General features: G+C 43.9%; 1 protein-coding gene across 1 annotated transcript in view; it reads right to left on the bottom strand.

The window, feature by feature from the left end:
- Nucleotides 1-3768: 3768 nt before the first annotated feature.
- FAM124A (family with sequence similarity 124 member A) overlaps nt 3769-25294 on the bottom strand; it is a 120271-nt gene continuing 98745 nt past the window's right edge. Inside the window, exon 4 of the mRNA XM_036080902.2 lies at nt 3769-7147. Within this exon, the coding sequence (XP_035936795.1) occupies nt 6338-7147 (810 nt within the window). The 3' untranslated portion in view covers nt 3769-6337. The remainder of the gene's footprint in view (nt 7148-25294) is intronic.

Below are 25294 nucleotides of genomic sequence, written 5' to 3'. Positions count from 1 at the left end.
GAGCTTTATGGCCAAGGAGAATTCCAGAGCCGCCGGTGTGGGGTGATTTACTTGTATTGGGCACAGGAGGCTCATTTTGCAGGAAGTGGAACATAACTCTTGCAGTGGAAATAGGATGAGGACTCTCCCTGCTGTACAGATCACCTTCCTCTGTCGAGCCGGGTTGCGTTTCCAGTCCGCAGACAACGTCCAAGGGCAGAGGACCTGGCAGTCGATCCATTCTACCTGTTAGTGTCGTCTTGTGTCTTCCCTCCTTGGAGTCGGACACATCTTATGTGATAGGGAGGGAGGCTGAGGGGGTGGCGGGCAGTTCTGGTCCTGGCTGGAGGGCGGGGGGCAGACCCAGGCAGGGGAGGGGCATTTGGGCAGTCAGAGCAGGTGTGGACTGTTGGGGCCTGTAAGTTGCATGGAGGTTGGCCAAGCAGTGAGGAAGGTGGAGTGGACGGGGTGAGCCACCACAGAGTGGTCCGGCAGCAAGGGGCTGGGAGGCAGCAACTGCGGGGTGGCTAGGACTGCGGTGAGGGGCGGGGAGTGTGTAGACGCTACACAGTGGTCTGCTGTGGGCCAGCCAGTCTGGAACCCCAAAGAGAGAGGAGGCGGGAAGGCAGAACAGGTTTCACAGGCTTGAGGGGTGGGGTGCGTGTTAGGGAAGGGAGTGGTAAGGGCACAAGGTCTGGCTTTGTGGCAGTGGCTTGAAATGGAGGAAAGAGAAGAGCTAGGAGGCTGAGCATGGGATGATGGAAAGACGCCTTCCTGTTGGGTGGAATTCTGTCCAGAGAGACGGTGTCCAGAGACACAAGTAGAACCTGTGTTGTAAGAAGCATTTGGAAGCCAGCCCTTGTCTGTGCTCCCTGCACCAAGGAGCGTGGGGAGCCTGGAACCTGGCAGGCAGAGCAGGTGCCACTCTGCAGCCCGAGGGAAGGAAGAGAACCTCAGCCTTCGTTCCATACTAGCTGTGTTGTAGGCAGCACAGGGGCTTTCGTGCAAAGGATGCAATTTATGTCTCCTCATTATTCTCCAAGGTAGGTATTCTTGTCCATCTCTTATAGATGGTCAAATGGGGGCTCAGGAAAGTGAAAACAACTTGCCGTCAGCTCACATAGCGAGTGAACCCGTTCAGTCCTAGGTCCCCAGCACGAGCCTGACACACAGTGGGACTCAGGAAATGCTTGCTGAATGATAAGCAAATCCACGCAGAGCAATGAAGAAGGAGGTGCGGGGAACCTGAATCCCTATGGATTCTCAGGAAGCTCAGGGAGGGGTGCTAAGGGGATTTATAACTTAGCTGGAAGGGCTTCTCAGTGTCAGAAGCCTCTTTCAACAGGGAGAGGTTAGAGAATGGAGATGACTTTGGAACCACAGGGCGAGGGTGAGGTTGCAGAGAGGGGGCTCAGTAGATGGGGAGACTCTCTGCATGCAGGCTGAAACTGTGGGTAGGAGCCTCTGGTTTCTCAGGAGGATGTCGGCCTCACCCCCTGCCCTCCACTTGCCAAACGACAGATTGGGTCTCAAGAGCCTGGAGGAAGCCAGCCTTTAGACTTTCTGCTGAGGGCCAAGTTTCCCTCTCCCCACAGTGTGGCCGGAGAGGTCTAGGGAGGCTCAGCTAAAGCCTGTGGCCATGTCTGCCCCTCTAGGTCTTGTAAATTCCATCCCTCAATCAAGAAAGCTACCAACTTGGACCAAACCTAGTAACTTTTGAGACAAAATCCCTCACGGAAATCCCCTTCAGAGAAAGTGATTTTAGAAATCTGTGCGAAGAAAAACTTGTTTTTTGTTGAGGAATAACCTTGAGACAACGTAAGTTACAATGAGGTTAAGACAATGTCACTAGATTTTCAAATTCCACATGAGAACTAAGCTATTCATGTTTCCCTTTTTGCTTTGGCTCCTGGGAAATTCATCCACAGCAGTTATGTTTTTCTTTATGGTTGGCACATTTATGGCCTCTTTTACCTTAGCCCTGATTTTCTACTTCTGCCTGCACTGTCTTAAGTCTTGGTGATTTCAGTTGTCCCAATACCTCGTAGAAATAAAATAATGAAATGCAGAGTAATAAATGGAAGAGAAATGCTTCCTTCTTGTTCATCTGGGTGGAGCAAAGGGTGGCTGCTTGACCCTCCTGGGTACGGCGGCCACCAGGTGGCACCAAAGCTTTCCCACAGCCAGCTAGCGAGGTGACTTGGCCTGAAAGTATTGCTGTTCATTAGGCCCTTTTTTGGACTGTGCCACAAACATGTGAAGTTGCTCCTGTCCAAAAGGCTCTGGGTTTTGTTCTAGAGATTGGGCAGGGCTGACCTAAGGGAGCCTGGCTGGCTTCTTTCAGATGTGCAACTTACAAGACAAATGTGTCACATGGGGTGGTTGCAAATTCTCAACCGGACCAGGCCGGTGGGGGACTGTGCCCCATTGGTGGAAACACTTTTTCTATACCATCGTAGGCAACTGGAGGTGGGACCCTCATGACAAATAGAGAGTTTAGGGAACATGTCATAGGGGCACAGAGAAGGAGCCTTTTCAGCTTCACCAAATACTCTGGTGACTTTTGTCTTAAATAGATTCATTGATCCTAATTTTGGGCACATAATTGGATAATAGTTATCACATCTCTAAAATAGAAGTTGTTAAAAAGACCCAAGTGTGCCGACATTACCATTAATGTTTGCTTCCGTTATTCAAATTTTGTGTTTAGACTTCTGTTCCCAAAGATTAGAGAAAAGCCTTCAGGAAAAGTTGGAAGAGTGTGATTTTATAAAAAACTTTAAATTCAGGTTCTTTACCCCTCATGAATCCATTTTTATAATGTAAATTTCTCATGTTATTTTCTCAAACCTCTGCTGTATCTGATCAATTTTATTTCCAGAGAATTAAAGAGCAACAGATTCCTATAAATCCTAAGAGACATTTATTTCAGACCAGGAACATGAAGCAATGTGGTGGTGGGGAAGAGGACTATTCGGCTCTTCCCACTGTTCTCCTGAAATGCAGACATGAGATCATTGACCATAACTGCTCATTGATACCATTCTGAGGGTTTGGGAGGGAGAAGCTCTCCAGTTTTATCTGCCCTTAAAAATCTCTTCCAGGAATTTTGAGTCTACTTAGGTGTTTCTTACCTGATGAATAGGAGAATTCATTCATCTACAGAAAGCCCAGGAGGAGGATAGATTTCTCCTGATTTACACGGGGCTGAAGAGATCAGCTATGGATTCAAAGATCTTCCCAGTGAAAGTAGACATTTGGTCTCACCTGGAACAATGAGACCGTGCAGTCCAACGGACTTCCATGTGCTTATTCCCCTGTCCTCGGGTCACACGGCTCAAGGAACACCCAGTACTATAACCCATTTTGTACAACTACATGTCAGCTCTCCCATCACAAAAGTATCTTTGGTAGCTCACCACTCCAGCCCCGCGGGTGACCCAAGATGATTTCTGCAGGGCTTGGCAGTTCAGTTAGGAACTAAGAAACATTTGGTCTTAATAGTGGATCCTAGGTGGTGTTTAGGTGCCATGGTGGGACTGTGAGCAGTAATTTGGGGAGTCTTTTTAGAAAAGGGACAAGCGAGGGATGGGTTGGTGAAATAGACTAGGACACTTAGTAGCACCCCCACCCCCATCCTGGGCAATGCTGGGGGGAGGTCTAAGGTCAAGAAAACAAGAGACTGGGTTCCATTAAATGACAAAAAAAAAAAAAAAAAAGGGCCAAAATCTAGATTTCCTATACCTCAGAACCTAATCCAGGAGAGAAATAATTTGAGATAGCCTCATGTTTTTTTAATTGAACAAATTTATTGAGCATTTACAGTATGCCAGCCTCTATTTTAACAGCAGTAATCCAAGAGTCAGGATCCCCCAGGGGGTGTCAGGAGCCTTCCTGGATGAGGAAAATGCTAGTGCGTGGCTGGAGGCGGGAGCTAGGCTTTTGTCAGTATGTGTCTGTGGCATTCTTCTGCGCAGACGGTACGGCCACTGCCGACCACAGCCTGGGAGGGAAGTGGGGTGGGGGGAAATGCCTGAATGTGGTCTGTGGTGAGCTTCTCTCCATTCTCCCCTCGTGTTATGGGGGCATCTTGCATTTCCTGCTTTTGAATGGTGTCGCTGACATCCTTTGGGGTCCCTCAGTTTGGTAGACTGGACTGTGCTGGGGGGGGGTTATTAAGAAAGGGTGGGACCGGAGAACATCAGCGTTGGGCTCCAAAGCAATCCTAGGGGTACATGCAAGTATATTAAACTAAACTAAGGGCATGGATGGGGTGAAGCCAGGAGGAGCCATCACCTGACAGATGGTCCACTTGTTTATGCCTCACTGACCTTTGCTACTCATGAGCTTGCGTCAACACCTCTGAGTTATTTTACTCCTTCCTAACATTAACCTGTTGTTGTTCATCCTCCGCGGCCATGAGTCATATTTCTGGATAGGAGGTGGACGGCTAGTGGCTTTCTAGGAACCATCTCTGCAGAAAGAGGTCCCTCAGGGCTCAGAGGGCTGCAGACTTTGATTCTTTATTGCTGACTGTGCCCGAGGTCTTAAATCAACCTCCATTTAGCACAAGGGTTAGGCCTGTTCTTGTAAATAAAGTTTTATTGGAACTTGGCCTCTCCCGTTCACGTACACATCTTCCCTGGTTGTTTCCACGCTCTGATGAGAGTGGAGTAGTCCCAACAGAAACCAGATGGCTGGCAAAACCTACCGTATTTATTATCTAGCGTTTTCTAGAAAACGTTTTCTCCCTCCTGGCCTAGAACTGTAAGAGACCATGTCTTTATCAACATGGAGAATATTATCATTTGGATGTTTGGGACAGGATCTAAGGTTCTCATTACAGGGACGGCAAACGCTCCACGGCTGCTTGGGAAAGGACCCTGAGGCTGTGTCCAGACCGGTGTGGGCGCTTTCAGAGACGGGAAAGCTGGGCCAGGAGTCCTGGAGGCAAGGAGCACCAGACTAGGAAATGAGCAAGGCCAGTAAGTCCATGCTCCTCTTTCCCAAAGGTAGGTGGGTAGCCAGGCACGGCTCGGCATCGCCCCCCACGCCGGCACTTGGCACTGCTGAGGTTGGAATTGTAAACATACCCTCACTGAGTGGGAGAGAGGTGCTATTTAAATCTCATTCATGCTTCCAAAGAAGCAGACACCGGGCAGAAAAGGTTAAGGTTGGGCTAGAGCTCCAGCTTTAATTAAGGCTTCTAGGCACTCGTGGAAGCCTGGCGATGAAACAGTGTTTGTCCAGGACAGCGTTTCATATAAAGCTTCCCATTTGGAGAAGATAGGGGCATTTATTACTCTGTGCCATCGAAGTGCCACTTACAAAGCTTACAAATTATTTAAAAATGGGAACATCAGGGTGTGTGACAATGCATGTTTACTGGAGAAAGTAGTATAAAGTGTGGCTCCTGTCATTTATATAGATACATATATACATAGCCCTTAGACGGTGGTTTTTATAAAATGGAAGAATCTTAAGACTAGCTACCTCTATGACCAATATCCTATTATTCTGTAACTCCAATGAGCGGTTCTTCAGTGATCCAAATAAATCCCGGGAGTGGAGTGGTCTTCTGTAGACTCCACTTGTTACAGTGAGGTGTTGTTGAAAAGTGGATGCAAATCTGGTTTTTGGAACTCAAATCATATTTTGATTCCACCAAGAGTCTGTTATTCAGGATAAGTCCTTATAAAGTATATTAGCTACCTTTGCATAAATCCAGATTTTCAGATGTGCACGGCATCACAGCGAGGCATTACTGTAGTCTGATATATGTTTACTGTTTTATCAAGTGGACTTTTTTCACTCTAAGCACTACCTGGAAATTCTTAGGGCCGCTGTTGCCTGGTAATGCAAATATGTATGCAGAATCCAGTAAGCCATGTACATTACATTATTGTGCACTAATCTCTCATACAGGTCACTTAGTATCTTTCCCACATTCAACATTTTGGCTTTAATTGTTTTTCCTTCACAGCATGAAAAATTGCCAAATCAGCTCCAGCTGACTAGGTTGTCTTTTCATTTCAAATAATTATATGAGGCATTTAAATCGTATTAAGTGCACTAAACCATATCTCAAAAGGAATTGGGTATTCAAAAAAAATTTTACAACTTAAGCTCGAGAATTTATTTGCATAAAAATGCAAGTATTTTTCCAGCAAGTCTCTAAAATATGCCACCTCTCAGGTAAGAACGGGTGGTGTGGCAAATGTGCTAACAAACCCATGAGACAGACAGATTCTCGACAGACCTGGGGGAGCGGGCTGAGAGCACGCACGGGTGGTGTTCAGACCCCAGAGGGGCAGTAGGACCTGAGCCTGTGTGTCTGGAATGCCAGAGTAGAGGGTATTCAGATGTAGAATTCCTCCATGTCATTGTCCACAGGTCCGGCCAGCACTGGGGGTGGCGGGGCGTCTCTGCCCGCGGTCTGCTCAGTGCTGGGAGCATCCCAGGGAGGCTCTGGGGAGGACCCTGTGAGTGAGGAGGTGCCAGGAGCGGGGGGAGCAGCAGCAGCTGTGGCTGAGGAGCTGGAAGGCCCTTTGGTGAAGAAAGGGAGGGAAGCCCAGGCGGTCTCTGTGGTCACCCCACTCCCAGTGGGCAGCAGTCCTTCTCTGAAACCCTTGGGCTTTGACCAGTGGCTGCTGCATCTTTCAGGGGGGAGGGTTGTCTCCACGGTGCTGCAGAACCTACTGGGCGCCGAATAGGCAGAGACCACAGAGAGGTCCGAGGAGGACAGCCGGAGGCCCGTGTCCACGTCGGTCTCCTGGGCCCCCTCCAAGTCATCGATGGAGAGGAGGTGGCTGTGCCTCCCCTCTGACCCCCTGTGCCTTGGGGCATCTGTGCTTGAAAACCACTGTGGTAGAGCTGAGGATCCCGGGGAGGGGTCTCCCGTGGGCAAACAAAACAAGGACTTGCTTCTCTGGAAGGACCAGGGGAGGCTGGGAGGGCTGCTGGCTCGTCTGGCAGATTCCTGCTGGTGCCCAGTCGGCTGGCCTGTCTGGCCGGGCCCCGGATGTGCGCTGTCCAGTAGGGGCTGCTGGCTGCCGCCAAGCATCCAGCTTGGTGCGGTGGTGCTCGGGGAAGGCATGGAAGGAGGTTTGTGCTCTGACGAGTGGTGGCTTCTGCCGGCCTTCGGGAACCTCTTGTGCACTCTTTGCGCCTGTAGGGAGGAGGGCACATCACGTTAGTGTAGGGCTGGGGTCATCTGGGGAGGAGGATGTTAAGTACATCCAGAAACACACTGACCAATAACTCGAAACTTCCAGCAGGGTTGTGGCCATAAAACATTACCAGACATCTCATTCTCCAAACTCAAAAGCAAAGACAGAGGTAGCAGAGCTTGGGGGAGTGTGGATCAGACTTCTCAGCCTGAGGAGACCTCTCTGAACCTAGAAGGAGATGCAGCCCCTGGTCGCCATAGAGACTACTACTATTTCTAGGACACAGGGAGGGGTGCTTGCTCCATGGATTCGCCACAAGAATGAGGGCCTGGCTGAGCATGACAAGGGAGATAAAGATTACCAGTAAACACAAAAAGAACACTTGAACAGTGTGTTTCTTTCCAACCAAAGCACCACTGTTTGAATGTAACTGATGGGAAGATGGTGGTGATCAGGGTGGGGTATCATAGTCTCAGATCAGATCAAAATGGGACTTGATTCCAGTATGTGTGTGATTGCCAGGATATATCCTAGGGGTGCGGTGGCCCATGGCTCAGGGCAGTAAATCTTTGATGAGTGAGGGGCTATCAGGAAATGAGCATTTACTTACTTGCTATCTGGAACCAGACTCCTCCATACATGCTGCCCTGCAGGGACTGGACAGGAAGGGGGGCTGCTGCCTACTGCCGGACCCCACGGATACCCCATAGGGCTCAGATAAGCAGTCTTTCCCTCTAACACCTCACCCTGTTCCGCTATTCCCCCCCCGCCCCTGTGGTGCATCAGGAACCTGCTTCTGTTATATGGAACTGGGGACCCCTATACGATGCACCGTCCCACCTGGGGCTGCTCTGAGTCTCCCTCTGGTCTAGCTCAGTGCCCAGGCCTTGAGGCCAACCTTACTATGCAAAGGTTCCATTAAATAATGGATTTGGGGACCGTGGATCTGGCTCTATTTAGTATAGGATCATCCAATTTATGAATCCTTGAAATAAGGGTTCTGAGTGTGGTTTACTATCAGGGATCTTTCCTGGCACCCAGCAGGCCCTTCCCTATACAACAGACACCCTTGCTTCCCTATTAAACGGGAACCCGGTTTTCCCACAGCCACTTGGGAGATCTAGATGAATGTAAGATACATTTATTGTGTATCTATTACAGGTGAAGGAGGGGAAACTACAATGAGACTCAGTCTTTGACCGCATGAAGCTTACATTTCATTGAAAGGATAGGGGATAGAAAGAAATTGCTCAGACAAGAGCCTGATGACAGGCACAGCAACAGGGCTGTGAAGGAGAGACCATGCATGCCTGCCCCGTGGGAGCAGAGGCGTCTCCAGTGGAGGTGGCCCTATAGGCGAGCCTTTGAGATGGGAAGCTGTCCTCCCGCTGGATGACATGGGTGGAGAGGAGGCTGTGCTGGAGAGAGGCCAACCCAAACAGAGGCTGACTGCTGGCAGGTAGGCAAAGAACATGCGGGAGGTGGGGGTGGGGGTAGTGAGCAGTTGGCTTGATTAGAGTCGAGGTGCGTGCATGAAGAAAAGCACTGATGAAGTTCCCATTGGGAATGGAGTCTAGTGCTGTTCTGGCCAAGGAGACCCTGACTAGGTAAGAAATCTACACACTCACCCTTATGTTGGAGTCTTAATTCTGTTTTTTATGTATGACCATTCCTTTCATTGATTTCTAAGGTTTTTGCCTAATTGCAGATCTCTCCTAATCTTATAAACAGTCTGACTGATTCATCCTTTCAACCAACACTAACTGAGGGTCTTTTTGGCAGAACTTCTCCATGGGTGTGTTTAAATTTTGAATGGGTTATTAAAGATAGTGATCTCTTTTACCAGCAGCCTCTTGCACCACAAAAATACTCTCTCATTTTCTAAGTGCTCTTTGATGTGAAAAAGGTCTGGAAGGCCAGGCACAGATAATTTTGAATAAGACATAATCTTAGCCCCTAACAATGAACAATACAGTGTTCAAGTGTAATAAAGTGAGCCGTGATGAGAAAGTGAGTGGCAATATATGGGCCATGTTAGGGCACAAAGGAGGGAGAGGTTGATTTTGCAGAGAGGTGAGGCAGCATGGGGAGAGGGTAGGGGAGAGCCTGCCTTGGGCAGTCATACTTGGACAAAATCTGGGAGGTGCAAGAGGTGTTTGCCAACTGGAGGGCAACAGATTGGCATGGCAGCACGCTTAAGCACAGAAGCAGCCTGATCAGAGGCTGGAGGCATGAACCAAAGCAGGAGGGGAGCCCTGAGAGGTGAGAGGAGTCTCGTCAGGGCAGGGCCCAAATGACGTGTCCATATAAGGGGACATCTTTGGAGCCTTATTCGAGGAGCATGCTCTTGGTGAGCATTTTTGCATTCTCAATCTGCCTGAAAAAGGAAGCCTCTGTGAGTATTGCTTCATGAGAAGCAAAAGGCCAAGGTTGCCATGAAAGAAATCGCTAGGGGTCATCTAAATCTTCCCACTCTCAGGGGCAGAGTGGTGTTAAATTTGACTTAAAACCAGGAACGACTGGCAGAGGATGAACACTTGGTGGTTTTACAGAGATTTTCATCACTGTGCTTGTTTAATGGAAACCTGTGCTCTCTTATTTTGACTCCATCATGAAGGCAGGAGTTCAGATAAACCCTAAATTATGCTGCTTTGAAGAGAGGGGGCACTCGGGGTTGGTCACCAGAGGAGGGCCAGGTGCACCATGGAAGTGCCAGGTGGGCAGGTGGGGATCCAGCTGGACCAGCGCTGGCTGGTGGTAATGGCAGGGTCTGGGGGCAGGGAGTTGCAGGAGGGTGGCCACGAGTCTCCACCGCCCCCCCCCCCCCCAGCTCCCACGTTGAGTGCATGGGGGATGTGTTTGCAGCAGATCTGGTAGTATTCTCCAGCTCTGCACAGAGAAGTCAGCTTCAAAAAGCAGGGTCTGGTCTGTCTTAAAGACAACTCGCATAGACAATGGATGGAGCTTCTTTCTGTACCCTTCTGCTGGTGGTGGCTCTGTTTCAGGCCTCTCTTGTCGGTTTGTCTAACTTGACCAGGAACATTGCAGGCTGAGAATGAATCATTGTAGATGTTTCAGGAAACTCTTACCCAGGTGACCTTTTACCAGAGTAAAACATCACCCTGTGGGCCCTCCTTCCATGGAAGCCTTTCTCCTTCTGTGACAGCAGGCCATGTACCTTGGGGTCACCTTCCTTTCTCTTTGGAGCAGTGCAGGCTTGCTGACTCACTGGAAGCCAGTGGTTCCCCCCCTTGCTATTTATGGAACAGAACAGCATTAGATAAATGAATCTGCTTAAGGCAACTAGCCAGGAAGATCTGGTTATGGCTCTGAAATCACCAAAACAGTGAAATGCGGTGATCATTCCCAGAAGCTTCTCCTGCAACTTTGAGCATAGGCAGTTTGCAGTTAGGGAAGTAAAGTCTGAGCTGGAGCATCTTGTTCAATGATCTTGGTGTCAGTAGGCTCATTTGCTGGCACATGGGTAGAATCCCCAGTGAAGGAGACTCTGCCCTGACCCAGTAACCCTGGGCAATGTCATACTGGAATTCTCTCTCATCCTCACAGCCCCCCTTTCTGAGAAGGGTCATTTCCTGTTGTGTCCTTGGCACAAACACCACCAGTGTGGCACTGTCTACTGCGTAAAGAGACAGCAATAGAACTTTTAATCCAGGGACTAATAAAAAAATTAGGGGCAACTCAAGGAAATTGGGCAATGGGCTCACATGAGAAATCAGATTTTTGTTCTAAAGAAAAACACATCTTGCTTCTCCTTTCACTGTCCTCTGGGAAGGTTTCATGTAGCCTATGTCGTCTTTGAAATTATTTTTAAAATTTAAAATTGTTTAAAAACTATTACTTTTTTAAATTTTATTTTATTATGTTAGTCACCATACATCATTAGTTTTTGATGTAGTGATCCACAATTCATTGTTTTCGTATAACATCCAGTGCTCCATGCAGAACGTGCCCTCCTTAATACCCATCACCAAGCTAACACATCCCCCCACCCCCTCCCCTCTAAAACCTTCACTTTGTTTCTCAGAGTCCATAGTCTCTCATGGTTCATCTCTCCCTCCGATTTCCCCCCCTTCATTTTTCCCTTCCTTCTCCTGATGTCCTCCATACTATTCCTTATGTTCCACAAATAAGTGAAACCATATGATAATTGACTTTCTCTGCTTGACTTATTTCACTTAGCATTATCTCCTCCAGTCCCATCCATGTTGATGTAAAAGTTGGGTATTCATCCTTTCTGATGGCTGAGTAATATTCCATTGTATATATGGACCACATCTTCTTTATCCATTCATCTGTTGAAGGGCATCTTGGCTCTTTCCACAGTGTGGCTATTGTGGACATTGCTGCTATGAACATTGGGGTGCATACGGCCCTTCTTTTCACTACATCTGTGTCTTTGGGGTAAATACCCAGGAGTGCAATTGCTGGGTCATAGGGTAGCTCTATTTTTAATTTTTTGAAGCATGCCCAGACTGTTTTCCAAAGTGGCTGTACCAACTTGCATTCCCACCAACAATGTAAGAGGGTTCCCCTTTCTCCACAACTCTCCAACGTTTGTTGTTTCTTGCCTTGTCAATTTTTGCCATTCTAACTGGTGTAAGGTGGTATCTCAGTGTGGTTTTGATTTGAATTTCCCTGATGGCTAATGATGATGAACATTCTTTCATGTGTCTGTTAGCCATTTGTATGTCTGCTTTGGAGAAGTGTCTGTTCATGTCTTCTGCCCATTTTTTGACTTGATTATTTGTTTTTTGGGTATTGAGTTTGAGAAGTTCTTTATAGATTTTGGATACCAGCCCTTTATCTGTAGTGTCATTTGCAAATATCTTCTCCCATGCTGTGGGTTACCTCTTTGTTTTGTTGACTGTTTACTTTGCTGTGCAGATTTTATCTTGATGAAGTCCCAAAAGTTCATTTTTGCTTTTGTTTCACTAGCCTTTGGAGATGTATCTTGAAAGAAGTTGCTGTGGCTGATGTCAAAGAGGTTACTGCCTATGTTCTCCTCTAGGATTTTGATGGATTCCTGTCTCACATTGAGGTCTCTCATCCATTTTGAGTTTATCTTTGTGTATGGTGTTAGAGAATGGTCAAGTTTCATTCTTCTGCATGTGGCTGTCCAATTTTCCCAGCACCATTTATTGAAGAGACTGTCTTTTTTCCATTGCATATTTTTTCCTGCTTGGTCGAAGATTATTTGACCATAGAGTTGAGGGTCCATATCTGGGCTCTCTATTCTGTTCCATTGGTCTATATGTCTGTTTTTGTGCCAGTACCATGCTGTCTTGGTGATCACAGCTTTGTAATACAGCTTGAAATTGGGCAACGTGATGCCCCCAGCTTTGTTTTTCTTTTTCAACATTTCCTTGGCGATTTGGGGTCTTTTCTGATTCCATACAAATTTTAGGATTGTTTGTTCCAGCACTTTGAAAAATGTCATTGGAATTTTGATCGGGATGGCATTGAAGGTATAAATTGCTCTGGGTAGCATAAACATTTTAACAATGTTTATTCTTCCGATCCGTGAGCATGGAATGTTTTTCCATCTTTTTGTGTCTTCTTCAATTTCTTTCATGAGTGTTCTGGAGTTCATAGAGTATAGATCCTTTACCTCTTTGGTTAGGTTTATTCCGAGGTATCTTAGATGGTTTTTGGTGCTATTGTAAATGGAATCGTTTCTCTAATTTCTCTTTCTACAGTTGCATTGTTAGTATATAAGAAAGCAACTGATTTCTGTGCATTGATTTTGTATCCTGCCACATTACTGAATTGCTGTATGAGTTCTAGTAATTTGGGGGTGGAGTCTTTTGGGTTTTCCACTTAAAGTATCATGTCCTCTGCAAAACGAGAGAGTTTGACTTCTTCTTTGCCAATTTGAATATGTTTTATTTCTTTTTGTTGTCTGATTGCTGTTGCTAGGACTTCTAGTACTACGTTGAACAATAGTGGCGAGAGTGGACATCCTTGACGTGTTCCTGATCTTAAGGGAAAGGCTCTCAGCTTTTCCCCATTGAGGATGATATTCACTGTGGGTTTTTCATAGATGGATTTTATGAACTTGAGGAATATTCCCTCTATCCCTATACTCTGAAGAGTTTTAATCAGGAAAGGATGCTGTATTTTGTCAAATGATTTTTCTGCATCAATTGAGAGGACCATACAGTTCTTCTCTCTCCTCTTATTAACGTGTTCTATCACAGTGATTGATTTGCGAATGTTGAACCTCCCTTGCAGCCCAGGGATAAATCCCACTTGGTCGTGGTGGATGATCCTTTTAATGTCTTGTTGGATCCTATTAGCTAGGATTTTGTTGAGGATTTTGGAAGCCATATTCATCAGGGATAGTGGTCTGAAATTCTCCTTTTTGATGGGGTCTTTGCCTGGTTTGGGGATTAAGGTAATGCTGGCCTCATAGAATGAGTCTGGAAGCTTTCCTTCTCTTTCTATTTTTTGAAACAGCTTCAGGAGAATAGGTATTATTTCTTCTTTGAATGTTTGGTAGAATTCCCCAGGGAATCCATCAGGTCCTGGACTCTTGTTTTTTGGGAGGTTTTTGATCACTGCTTCAATCTCGTTACTGGTTATTGGCCTGTTCAGGTTGTCAATTTCTTCCTGTTTCAGTCTTGGGAGTTTATAGGTTTCCAGGAAGGCATCCATTTCATCCAGGTTGCTCAGCTTATTGGTATATAGTTGTTGATAATAATTTCTAATAATTGTTTCTATTTCCTTGGTGTTAGTCGTGATCTCTCCCCTTTCATTCATAATTTTATTAATTTGGGTCCTTTCTCTTTTCTTTTGGATAAGTCTGGCCAGTGGTTTATCGATCTTATTAATTCTTTCAAAGAACCAGCTTCTAGTTTCATTGATCTGATCTACTGTGTTTCTGGTTTCTAATTCATTGATCTCTGCTCTAATCTTAATTATTTCTCTTCTAATGAGTGGCTTAGGCATCATTTGTTGCCTTTTCTCTAGTTCCTTAAGGTGTAGAGTTAGTTGGTGAATTCGGGATTTTTCTATTTTTTTTTTTTTTTTTTTGAGTGAGGCTTAGAGGGCTATGTATTTCCCCCTTAGGACCACCTTTGCAGTATCCCATAGGTTTTGGACTGATGTGTTTTTGTTCTCATTGGTTTCCATGAATTGTTTAAGTTCTTCTTTGATTTCCTGGTTGACCCAAACATTCTTGAGCAGAGTGGTCTTTAGCTTCCAAGTGTTTGAATTTCTGCCAAATTTTTTCTTGTGATTGAGTTCCAGTTTTAAAGCATTATGGTCTGAGAATATGCAGGGAACAATCTCAATCTTTTGGTATTGGTTGAGACCTGATTTGTGACCCAGTATGTGGTCTAGTCTGGAGAAAGTTCCATGTGCTCTTGAGAAGAATGAGTATTCTGTTGTTTTAGGGTAGAATGTTCTGTATATATCTATGAGGTCCATATGGTCCAGTGTGGCATTCAAAGCTCTTGTTTCTTTGTTGATTTTCTACTTAGATGATCTGTCCATTGCTGAGAGTGGAGTATTGAGGTCTCCTACAATTAACGTATTGTTATCAATATGACTATATTTTGGTTAACAGTTGGCTTATGTAGATGGCTGCTCCCATGTTGGGGGCATAGATATTTACAGTTGTTAGATCTTCTTGTTGGATAGACCCTTTAAGAATGATAAAATGTCCTTCTGTGTCTCTAACTACAGTCTTTAGTTTAAAATCTAATTTGTCTGATATTAGAATTGCTACCCCAGCTTTCTTTTGATGTCCGTTGGCATGGAATATGGATCTCCATCCCTTCATTTTCAGTCTGGATGTGTCTTTAGGTTCAAAATGAGTCTCTTGTTGATGGCATATGGATGGGTTCTGTCTTTTTTATCCAATCTGCAACCCTGTGCCATTTTATGGGAGCATTTAGGCCGTTCACGTTGAGAGTGATTATTGAAAGGTATGAATGAATTGTCATCATGTTGCCTGTGAAGATGTTGTTTTTATAGGTTGTCCCTGTAAATTTCTTTTCTATATCACTCTTGGGATCTTTCTCCTTTTATAGAACCCCCTCCCCCCCTTAATATTTCTTGCAGGGCCGGCTTAGTGGTCACATATTCTTTCAGTTTCTGCCTGTCTTGGAAGCTCTGCATCTCTCCAGCCATTCTAAATGACAGCCTTGCTGGATAAAGTATTCTTGGCTGCATGTTCCTCTCATTTAGTACCCTGAATATGTCTTGCCAGGCCTTTCTGGCTTGCCAGGTCTCTGTGGATAGGTCTGACGTTATTCTGATGTTCCTCCCTCTGTACGTAAGGAATCTCTTCCCCGCTAACTGCCCTTAAGATGGTTTCCTTGGTTCTAAGATTTGCGAGTTTTACTATTACATGCCGGGGTGTTGGCCTGTTTTCCTTGATCTTGGGAGGGGTCCTCTCTGCCTCCAGGACACGAAAGTTTGTTTCATTCCCCAGATTAGGGAAGTTCTCAGCTACGATTTGCTCAAATACATTTTCTAGTCCTCCCTCTCTCTCCATCCCCTTAGGGATTCCAATAATTCTGACATTGGAATGTTCCATGGTGTCACTTATTTCTCTGATTCTATTTTCATGGCTTCTGAGTTGTTTTTCTCTGGCCTCCTCTTTTCCCTTTTTATCTATTAACTGGTTTTGTAGGGTCACTAATTCGTTCTTCTTCCTCGCTTACCCTAGCTGTTAGATTATCTAGATTAGATTGGATTTCATTGATAGCATTTTTAAGGTCTGCCAATTCAGCTTTCGTTTCTGCCCTTAGAGACTCTATGTTGCCATTAATCGATTTCTCCATTCTAGCTATTGTCTTCACAATTGCTAGCCTGAATTCCATCTCTGACATCTTGGTTATATCTGAATCCATTTGTAAATCTGTGGCATAAGTCATAGTCTCTGAGTCCTTCCTATTTTGGGGGTTCCTCCTCCTAGTCATTCTGTTGAGGGGTGGTTGAGGGAATGTATAGAGTCCAAATTATTGGCCACAACGCAAGCAAGATGCACCTGTTTTCCAGGGACCTTAGTGTTGCTGGCCTCTTGTTTTCCCAGCCTGTCTTCTGGGGGAGGGGCCTGCCACGCTGTTACTCAGGCAACCCTGTTTGGGCGGAGTTGCCCTGCGCCCCTGTGGCGGGGGATGGGCTCAGTGAAAACTGGTTTTTGGAGGCTTTTGTTCTCTGGCGGCTTTCTGCGTCTCTTCCGAGAGTCAGAGCAGAAGAGACAATTTCCAACCCTCTGTCTCAGAGCAGAGAGATTGAAGTCTGTTCTCCAGTGAGCTCTCCAGACCACACATCTCTGTTTCTGTCTGTGCTGCTATAAACTGCAGCATCCTGGGTTGTTCGCCCCTCCTCAGCACTCCCAGTCCTTGCCTCCAGGTTGGGGCACGTCTCTGGCCTTTGTGCTTCTAAAACCACCAGCCCCTCCAGTTCGCAGGCATGGCCCCACTGCCCCGGTTTCCATCTGGGGGGCTCCCCTAAAGCCCTTTGCCCGTCGCTACCAGTCTTCCGAGTCTGTGTCCTGTCCCCAGTGCGGGAGGCTATTGCTCACCGGTGGTGTAAGATCCCTACAGCCAGGCTCCCTCCCACTTCCATTTATCCTCAGATATCTGCCCACAGAATCACGGCTCCCTGCTTCATACCTCGAAACCAACCGCCTGTAATAGTCTGTTTGTAGAGATCCAGATCTATCTTCTTACATCTCAGGCTGATTTCGTGGGTGTTCAGAGTAGTCTGGTAGATATCCAGCTCAATTCTGGGGACCGGTTGGAATAGGTCCCCTACTCCTCCACCATCTTTTCCCCCCAGGAGACCAAAAATTATTTTTAAAGATTTTATTAGCATGGCGGGGGGGGGTGGGGCAGGAAAAGGGAGAAGCAGGCTCCCTGCTGAGCAGGGAGCCCAACTCAGGGCTCAATCCCAGGATGCTGAGATCATGACCTGAGCCAAAGGCAGACAGTTAACTGACTGAGCTACCCAGGCACCCCTAAAAATTATTTTAAATAAAAATGTTAAAATAATTCTTATTGAAATATAGTTGATATATAAAAAAATAGAATAATTATGTTGTACTAATATTATATATTGTGAAATGATCACCATAATAAACCTAGTTAATCACCACACATCCCCCATGTGCTCAATGTGGAAGCTGGGGGGTGGAGGCTCGTGGCCACCCTCCTGCAACCCCCTGCCCCCAGACCCTGTCATTACCATCAGCCAGTGCTGGTCCAGCTGGAACCCCACCTGCCCACCTGGCACTTCCACGGTGCACCTGGCTCCACCTCTGGTGACCAACCCCAGGTGCCCCCTCTCTTCAAAGCAGCATAATTTAGGGTTTATCTGAACTCCTGCCTTCATCATGGAGTCAAAATAAGAGAGCACAGGTAGGTTTCCATTAAACAAGCACAGTGATGAAAATCTCTGTAAAACCACCAAGTGTTCATCCTCTGCCAGTCATTCCTGGTTTTAAGCTAAAATTTTTTTTTTCTTGTAATGCGAACTCTTAATCTGCTCTCTTAGCAGCTTTCAATATACAACCTGGTATTGCTAATCAGTCATTAAGCTGTGTCAGAGCCCCAGGGCTTATTTATTTTATAATTGAAAGTACACCTTTTGAACAGCTTCACTCCCTATCCCTCAATTCTGGCAACCACCAATCTGTTCTCTGTATCTGTGAGTTTGTTTTAATTCCACATCTAAGTAAGATCATATGGTACCTTTCTCTGACTTGTTTTCTTAGCATACTGCCTTTGAAGTCTATCTATGTTGTTGCAAATGGTGGGATTTCCTTTTTTATGGCTGAAAAAAAAATTTTTCTTTATACATTCATCCACTGATGGGCACACAGGTGGCTTCCATATCTTGGCTATTGTAAATAATGCTGCAATATACATGGGTGGTGCACATATCTTTTTGGGTTAGTGTTTTCATTTTCTTTGGATGAATACTCAGAAGTGGACTTGCTGGATCGTATGGGAATTCTATTTTTAGTTTTTGAGGAACCTTCATAGTGTTTTCCACAGTGGCTACAGCAATTTCCATACCCACTACCAGCCTTTACTCCACATCCTTGACAACATGGTATTTCTTGTCTGTTTGATACTAGCTGCTCTGAAGGGTGTGAGGTGGTATAACATCTGTAGTTTAGACTTGCATTTCCCTGATGATTAGTGATGTTGGGCACCCTTTTATGTACCTGCTGGACATGTGAATGTCTTCTATAGAAAAATCTCTCCGGATTTTCTGCCCATTTTTTAATCACATTTTTTGTCTGTTATTGAGTTATGTGAATTCTTTATATATTTGGATATTAACCCCTTATCAGATAAATATTTGCAAATATTTTCTCCCACTCAGGTTGCCTTTTCATTTTGTTGATGGTTTCTTTTGCTGTGCAGAAGCCTTCTAGTTTGATGCAGACCCACTATTTATCTTTGCTTCTGTTGCTTTTCCTTTTGCTGTCAAATTGAAAAAAATCATCACCAAGGCCGATGTCATGCAGCTTACCTGTTTTCTTCTAGGGATTTCAACATTTCAGTTCTTATGTTCAAGTGTTTAATCCACTTTAAGTTCGTTTTTGTGTATGGTATAAAACAGTGGTCCAGTTTTATTCTTTTGTATGTGGCTATCCAGTTTTCCCAATACCATTTACTGAAGAAACTGTCCTTTCCACATTGTATATTCTTGGCTCCACTGTTGTAAATTAACCAACCATATATGTGTGAGTTTATTTATGGACTCTCTACTCTGTTCATGGGTCTATGTATCTGTTTTTATGCCAAAATCATTTTTATGGCTAGAGCTTAGTAATGTAGTTTGAAATCAAGAAGTGTGATGCCTCCAGCTTTGTTGTTCTTTCTTAATTAAGATTGCTTTGGCTATTCAGAATCTTTTGTGGTTGCATACCAATTTTAGGATTATTTGTTCTAGGTCTATAAAAAAAATACCATTGAGATGATAAGGATTCCATTGAATATGTAGATTGTTTTAGACTGTATGGACATTTTTATAGTATTGATCCTTCCAATCCATCAGCACGGAATACCTTTCCATTATTTGTATCTTCTTGAGTTTCCTTCATCAGTGTCTTACAGTTTTCAATGTACAGGCCTTTCACCTTGGTTAAATTCATTCTTAGGTATTTTATTCTTTTGAGAAAATTATAAATGGGATTGTTTTCTTAATTTCTCTTATGGTTATTAGTGTATAGAAATGCAACTAATTTTTATATATTGATATTACATCCTGCAACATTACTGAATTCATTTATTAGTTTTGACAGTTTTTTGTTTGTTTTAGTATAGGCTTAAGGGTTTTCTATATATAGTATCATGTCATCTGCCAATAGTGACAGTTTTACTTCTTCCTTTCCAATTTGGGTACCTTTTATTTCTCTTTCTCGTCTAATTGCTTTAAGACTTGCAATATTATGTTGAATAAAAGTGGTAAGGGTGGGAATCTTTGTCTTGTTTCTGGTCTTAGAGTAAAAGTTTTCTGCTTTTTCACAATTGGGTATGATGTTAGCTGTGGACCTGTTATATATGCTTTTATTATGTTGAGGTATGTTCCTTCTATACCCAAACTATCCAGAGTTTTAATTGTAAATGTTGAATTTTGTCAAATGATTTTTCTGCATCTATTTAGATGATCATACAATTTTTATCCTTCCTTTGATAATGTGTGTAACACTAATATATGGATGTTGAATCATCCTTGCATCCTGGAATAAATCCCACTTGATCATGGTATCATCCTTTTGAAATTCTCGGGACTTCTTGGATCTGCATGTCTGTTTCCTTCCCCAGGTTAGGAGTGTTTTCATCCATTATTTTGTCAAATAAGTTTTCTACTCCTTTCTCTCTTTCTCCTCCTGGGGACCCTTATAATGTGAATGTTAGTCTGCTTGGTGTTGTCCCATAGGTTCCTGAAGCTATATTCACTCTTGTTCTTTTTTCTTTTTGCTGGTCTAATTGGAGGAGTTCTGATGCCTTGTCTTGGAGTTTACTGATCCTTTCATCCAGTCTGTTGTTGAACCCCTCCAGTGCATTTTTTCAGCTCAATTACTGTTTCTTCAGCTCTATGACTTTTTATGTGGTACTTATATTTTTTTTTGTTGAAGTTCTCACTTTGTTCATCCATTTTCTCCTGAGTTTAGTGAGCATCTTTATCAGGCAAATCACTTACCTCTGTTTCATTAAGGTCTTTTTCCGAGATTTTATCTTGTTCTTTCATTTGGAACATGTTCCTTTGTTTCTGCATTTTCTTTCATTCTCTGTGTTGGTTGCTATGCACAAGAGAAAACAGCCACATCTCCCAGCCTGAAGGAGTGGGATCATGTGGGAGATGAAACTATTATTCAATCTTGCTCTAGCTCTTCATTGTATCTCAGAACTTTGTGTTTGTCCAAACAGTCTATTTTATTCCAAGTGGCTCCAGACCTGTGAGTGTCCCAAAGGGAGGATCTCAGTCAGCACCTAGATTCAGGCTGATTGAAAGCAAGAACCTCAGGCAGCAGAGTTTAAAATATGCAAATAGCCCTCTTTCAGGGGAAGACTGGGAGACAGGTGTTGTCTGCTCCCTCTGCACTGAGCCCTGGGATGATAGCCAATTAAAACCATTTCTTTGTTTGCTACCATCCCATTGAATTTGTGAACACAGGCCCTGCTGGACACCTGGGCCACACTATCAAGGAATGTTTTCTCCGGTGGCAGTCACAAAAGGTGGGACACCAAAAAAGCATATAAGCAGCTCCTTTCTTGCAATCTGGGGCTAGGAAAAGGAAAAGCGTGAAGATAGAGAGCATAAGGATGGTGCCCACCAGCCTTCCCAGTCTCTGGAGAGGATTATAGTCAGCCCCGACACAAGTGTTCAACTAAAAGCATGCCCCATAGGCCACAGCTATAAAGATACGTTAATAAGCGCTTTTATAGAGAGAGTGGGTATTTCAGTCTGCTGCCTCTTTGCTGGGCCCTGTGGTATAGCTGGTTAAAAATTCTTTTTCAATTTGTGATAGTCCTGTGGAGTCTGCAAAACTTAAGGCCTGCTGGCCACCAGAGCCAAACAGCCTCCCCTGGATGGCAGCTGCAAAAATAAGGCACAAGACAGATGCACAAACCTTTCTGGTAGATACTGGTGACCTGGAATGAGGCAGAGGGAAGAGCACAAAAATAGCACCCACCTGCATCTGTTCTGTAAAGTATTTCAGTAGGTCCCTGGATGTGTGTGAATTAGATGCCTGCCCCTCAGGTGAAGTTTTAAGATAGGCAAACAGCTCCCCCCCCCGCCCCGCCCCGAAAAACTTGGTGCTTTTTAGTTCGCTGTCTCTATGCTGGGCCCTGAGGGTGGGTAATTCTGGATAGCCCTTTAAGAACTATTTCTCAGGTCTTGATAGCCTTGTGGGGCTCTTGGACATGAGCCCCATGGGTTTTCAAAGCTAGATGTCTTGGGGACTTATCTGTCAGGTACAGGCCTTAAACAGTTGCAGTACTACAAGAGGAGTTCAAACCCTTTACTCCCCAGGGAGAGATCCAAGTTGTGAGATCCCTCTTGATGGTGGGTTACTTTGCCAGGGCTGAGATTCATTGTGAGAATGTGTGTCTGCCTCTCCTACCGATTTTTTTAATTAGAGTTGACACACAATGTTACATTAGTTACAGGTGTACAACATAGTGATTCAACAAGTCTAAATGTTATGCTATGCTCACCACAAATGGAGCTACCATCTGTCACCATACAACACTATCACAACCACACTGACTTTATTCCCTATGCTGTACCTTTCATACGCATGACTTATTCATTCCATAACAGGAAGCCTGTATCTCCCACTCCCTTTCCCTCTGGCAACCATCAATTTGTTCTATTAATGTGTCTGTTTCTGGTTTTTCTTCCTTTTATTTCACTTAGCGTAATACCCTCTAGATCTATCTATGTTGCAAATGAAAATATCCTTTCTTATGGCTAATATTCCATTGTGTGTTATGTATGTATGTATGTGTGTACACACACCTTTATCCATTCATCTCTCAATGGACACTTGGGTGGCTTCCATATCTTGGCTAATGCTACACTAAACATAGGGGTATTTTTGAATTTGTGTTTTTGTTTTCCTTGGCTAAATACCTAGTAGTGGAATTACTGGATCATATGGTATTTTTTTAAAATTTTGAGGCACTCCCATACTGTTTTCCACAGTGTCTGTACCAGTTTACATTCCCAACAACAGTACACAAGGGGTTCATTTCTCTCTGTATTCTTGCCAACACTTATTTATCTTTTTGATACTAGCCATTTTGATAGGTGTTAATAACTCCTTGTACTTTTGATTTACATTTTCCTGATGATGAGTGATGTTGAACATCTTTTCATGTGTCTATTGGCCATCTTTATGTTTTCTTTGGAGAAATGTCTATTCAGATCCTCTGCCCATTTTAAAATTACAGTATTTGTTTTTTCGGTGTTGTGTAAGTTCTTTATGTATTTTGGGTATTAATTCCTTATCAGATATATCGTTTGCAAATATCTTCTCTCCTTCAGTACGTTGCCTTTTCGTTTTGTTGATCGTTTCATTTGCTGTACAAAACTCTTTATTTTTTGGTGTAGTCCCAATAGTTTATTTTTGCTTTTGTTGCCCTTGCCTTAGGAGACATATCTAATGTTGCTAAGGCCCATGTTCAAGAGATTACTATGTTTTCTTCCAGAAGTTTTATGGTTTCAGGTCTCACACAGGCTCCTTTTTAAAAAAAATATTTTTTAGAGTTGGGAGGAGAGAGAGAACACGAATGAGCCAGGGGAGGGGCAGAGGGAGAGGGAGAGAATCTCAAGCAGACTCCCTGCTGAGCATGGAGCTCAATATGGGGCTAATCCCATTACCCTGAGATCATGACCTGAGCCAAAATCAAGAGTCAGATGCTCAACCAACTGAACCACCCAGATGCCTCCTTACATTTAGCGTCATAATCCATTTTATTTTTGTGTATGGTCTAAAAAAGTGGTCCGGTTTCATTCTTTTACATGTAGCTGTCCAGTCTCCCTAGCACCATTTGTTGAAGAGACTGTCTTTCCCCTGTTGTATATTCTTGCCTTTCTTGTTGAGATTAATTGACCATATATGCATTGGCTTATTTCTGGGCTCTCTATTCTGTTCCATTGATCTGTGTGTCTATTTTTTGTTGCCAGTACCATCCTGTTTTGATCACTATAGCTTTGTAGTATATCTTGAAATCAAGGATTGTGAAAGTTTCAGCTTTGTTCTTTATCAAGATTGCTTTGGCTATTGAGGGTCTTTTGTGATTGCATATAAATTTTAGGATCATTTCTTCTGGTTCTGTGAAAAATGCTATTGGTATTTGGGTAGGGATTGCACTGAATCTGTAGATATGTAGACATTTTAACAATATTGTTCCAATCCAGCAGCATGGAATGTCTTTCCATTTGTTCATGTCATCTTCAACTTCTTTCATCAATGTTTTATAGTTTTTAAAGTATAGGACTTTCACCTCCTTGGGTAAGTTTATTCCTAGGTATTTATTCTTTTTTTGGTGAAGTTATAAATAAAATTGTTTTTTTATTTTCAGTTAGCCACTGTATAGTACATCATTAGTTTTTGATGTAGTGTTCAAGGATTCATTAGTTATGTATAACACCCAGTGCTCATCACAACACGTGCCCTCCTCAATACCCATCACCCTGTTACCCCCTCCCCCCACCCCTTTTCTCTCTGAAACCCTGTTTTTTTTCCCGTGGTCCATAGTCTCTCATGGTTCATCTCCCTCTCTGATTTCTCCCCCTTCAGATTTCCCTCCCTTCCCCTATGGTTCTCTGTGCTATTGCCTATGTTCCACATAGGAGGGAAACCATATGATAATTGTCTTTCTCTGCTTGACTTACTTCACTTAGCATAATCCTCTCCAGTTCCATCCATGGCTATGCAAATAGTGGATATTCATCCTTTCTGATGGCTGAATAATATTCCCTTTATATATGTACCACATCTTCTTTATCCATTCATCTGTTAAAGGGCATCTCGGCTCCTTCCACAGTTTGGCTATTGTGGACATTGCTGCTATGAACATTGGGGTCCATGTGCCCCTTATTTTCACTACATCTGTATCTTTGGGGTAAATACCAAGTAGTGCAATTGCTGGGTCATAGGGTAGTTCTATTTTTAACATCTTGAGGAACCTCCATACTGTTTTCCAGAGTGGCTGTACCAGTCTGCATTCCCACCAACAGTGTAAGAGGGTTCCCCTTTCTCCACATCCTCGCCAACATCTGTTGTTTCCTGTTTTGTTAATTTTTGCCATTCTAACTGGTGTAAGGTGGTATCTCATTGTGGTTTTGATTTGTATTTCCCTGATGGCTAGTGATGTTGAACACTTTTTTCATGTGTCTGTTAGCCATTTGTATGTCTTCCTTGGAGAAGTGTCTGTTCATGTCTTCTGCCCATTTTTTGACTGGGTTATTTGGAGAACATAGGCAGTAACCTCTTTGACATCGGCCACAGTAACTTCTTTCAAGACATGTCTCCAGAGGCAAGTGAAACAAAAGCAAAGATGAACTTTTGGGACTTCATCAAGATAAAAAGCTTCTGCACAGCAAAGGAAACAGTCAACAAAACTAAGAGGCAGCCAACAGAATGGGAGAAGATATTTGCAAATGACATTACAGATAAAGGGCTGAAATCCAAGATATATAAAGAACTTCTCAAACTCAGCACTAAAATTGTTTTCCTAATTTCTCTTTCTGCTACTTTGTTATTAGTGTATAGAAACACAACCAGTTTCTGTGTATTTTATATTTCACAACTTCACTGAATTTATTACTTCTAATAGTTTTTTTGGTGGAGTCTTTAGGGTTTTCTATGTATAGTATCATGTCATCTGCAATAGTGACAGTTTAACTTACCAGTTTGGATGCCCTTTATTTCTTATTGCTGTGGCTAGCACTTCTAGTACTATGATGAGTAAGAGTGGCAAAAGTGGACATCCTTGTCTCCCCCACCACCAATCTCAGAGGAGAAGCTCTCAGGTTTTCACCATTGAGTATGATGTTAGCTGTGGGTTTGTCATATATGGCCAGTATTATACTGAGGTATGTTCACTCTAAACCCACTTTGTTGAGTTTTTATCATGAATGAA

The sequence above is a fragment of the Halichoerus grypus genome, chromosome 4 (assembly GCF_964656455.1).
Source record: "Halichoerus grypus chromosome 4, mHalGry1.hap1.1, whole genome shotgun sequence".
Lineage (NCBI taxonomy): Eukaryota > Metazoa > Chordata > Mammalia > Carnivora > Phocidae > Halichoerus > Halichoerus grypus.
This window is presented reverse-complemented; position numbering and strand designations above follow the sequence as displayed.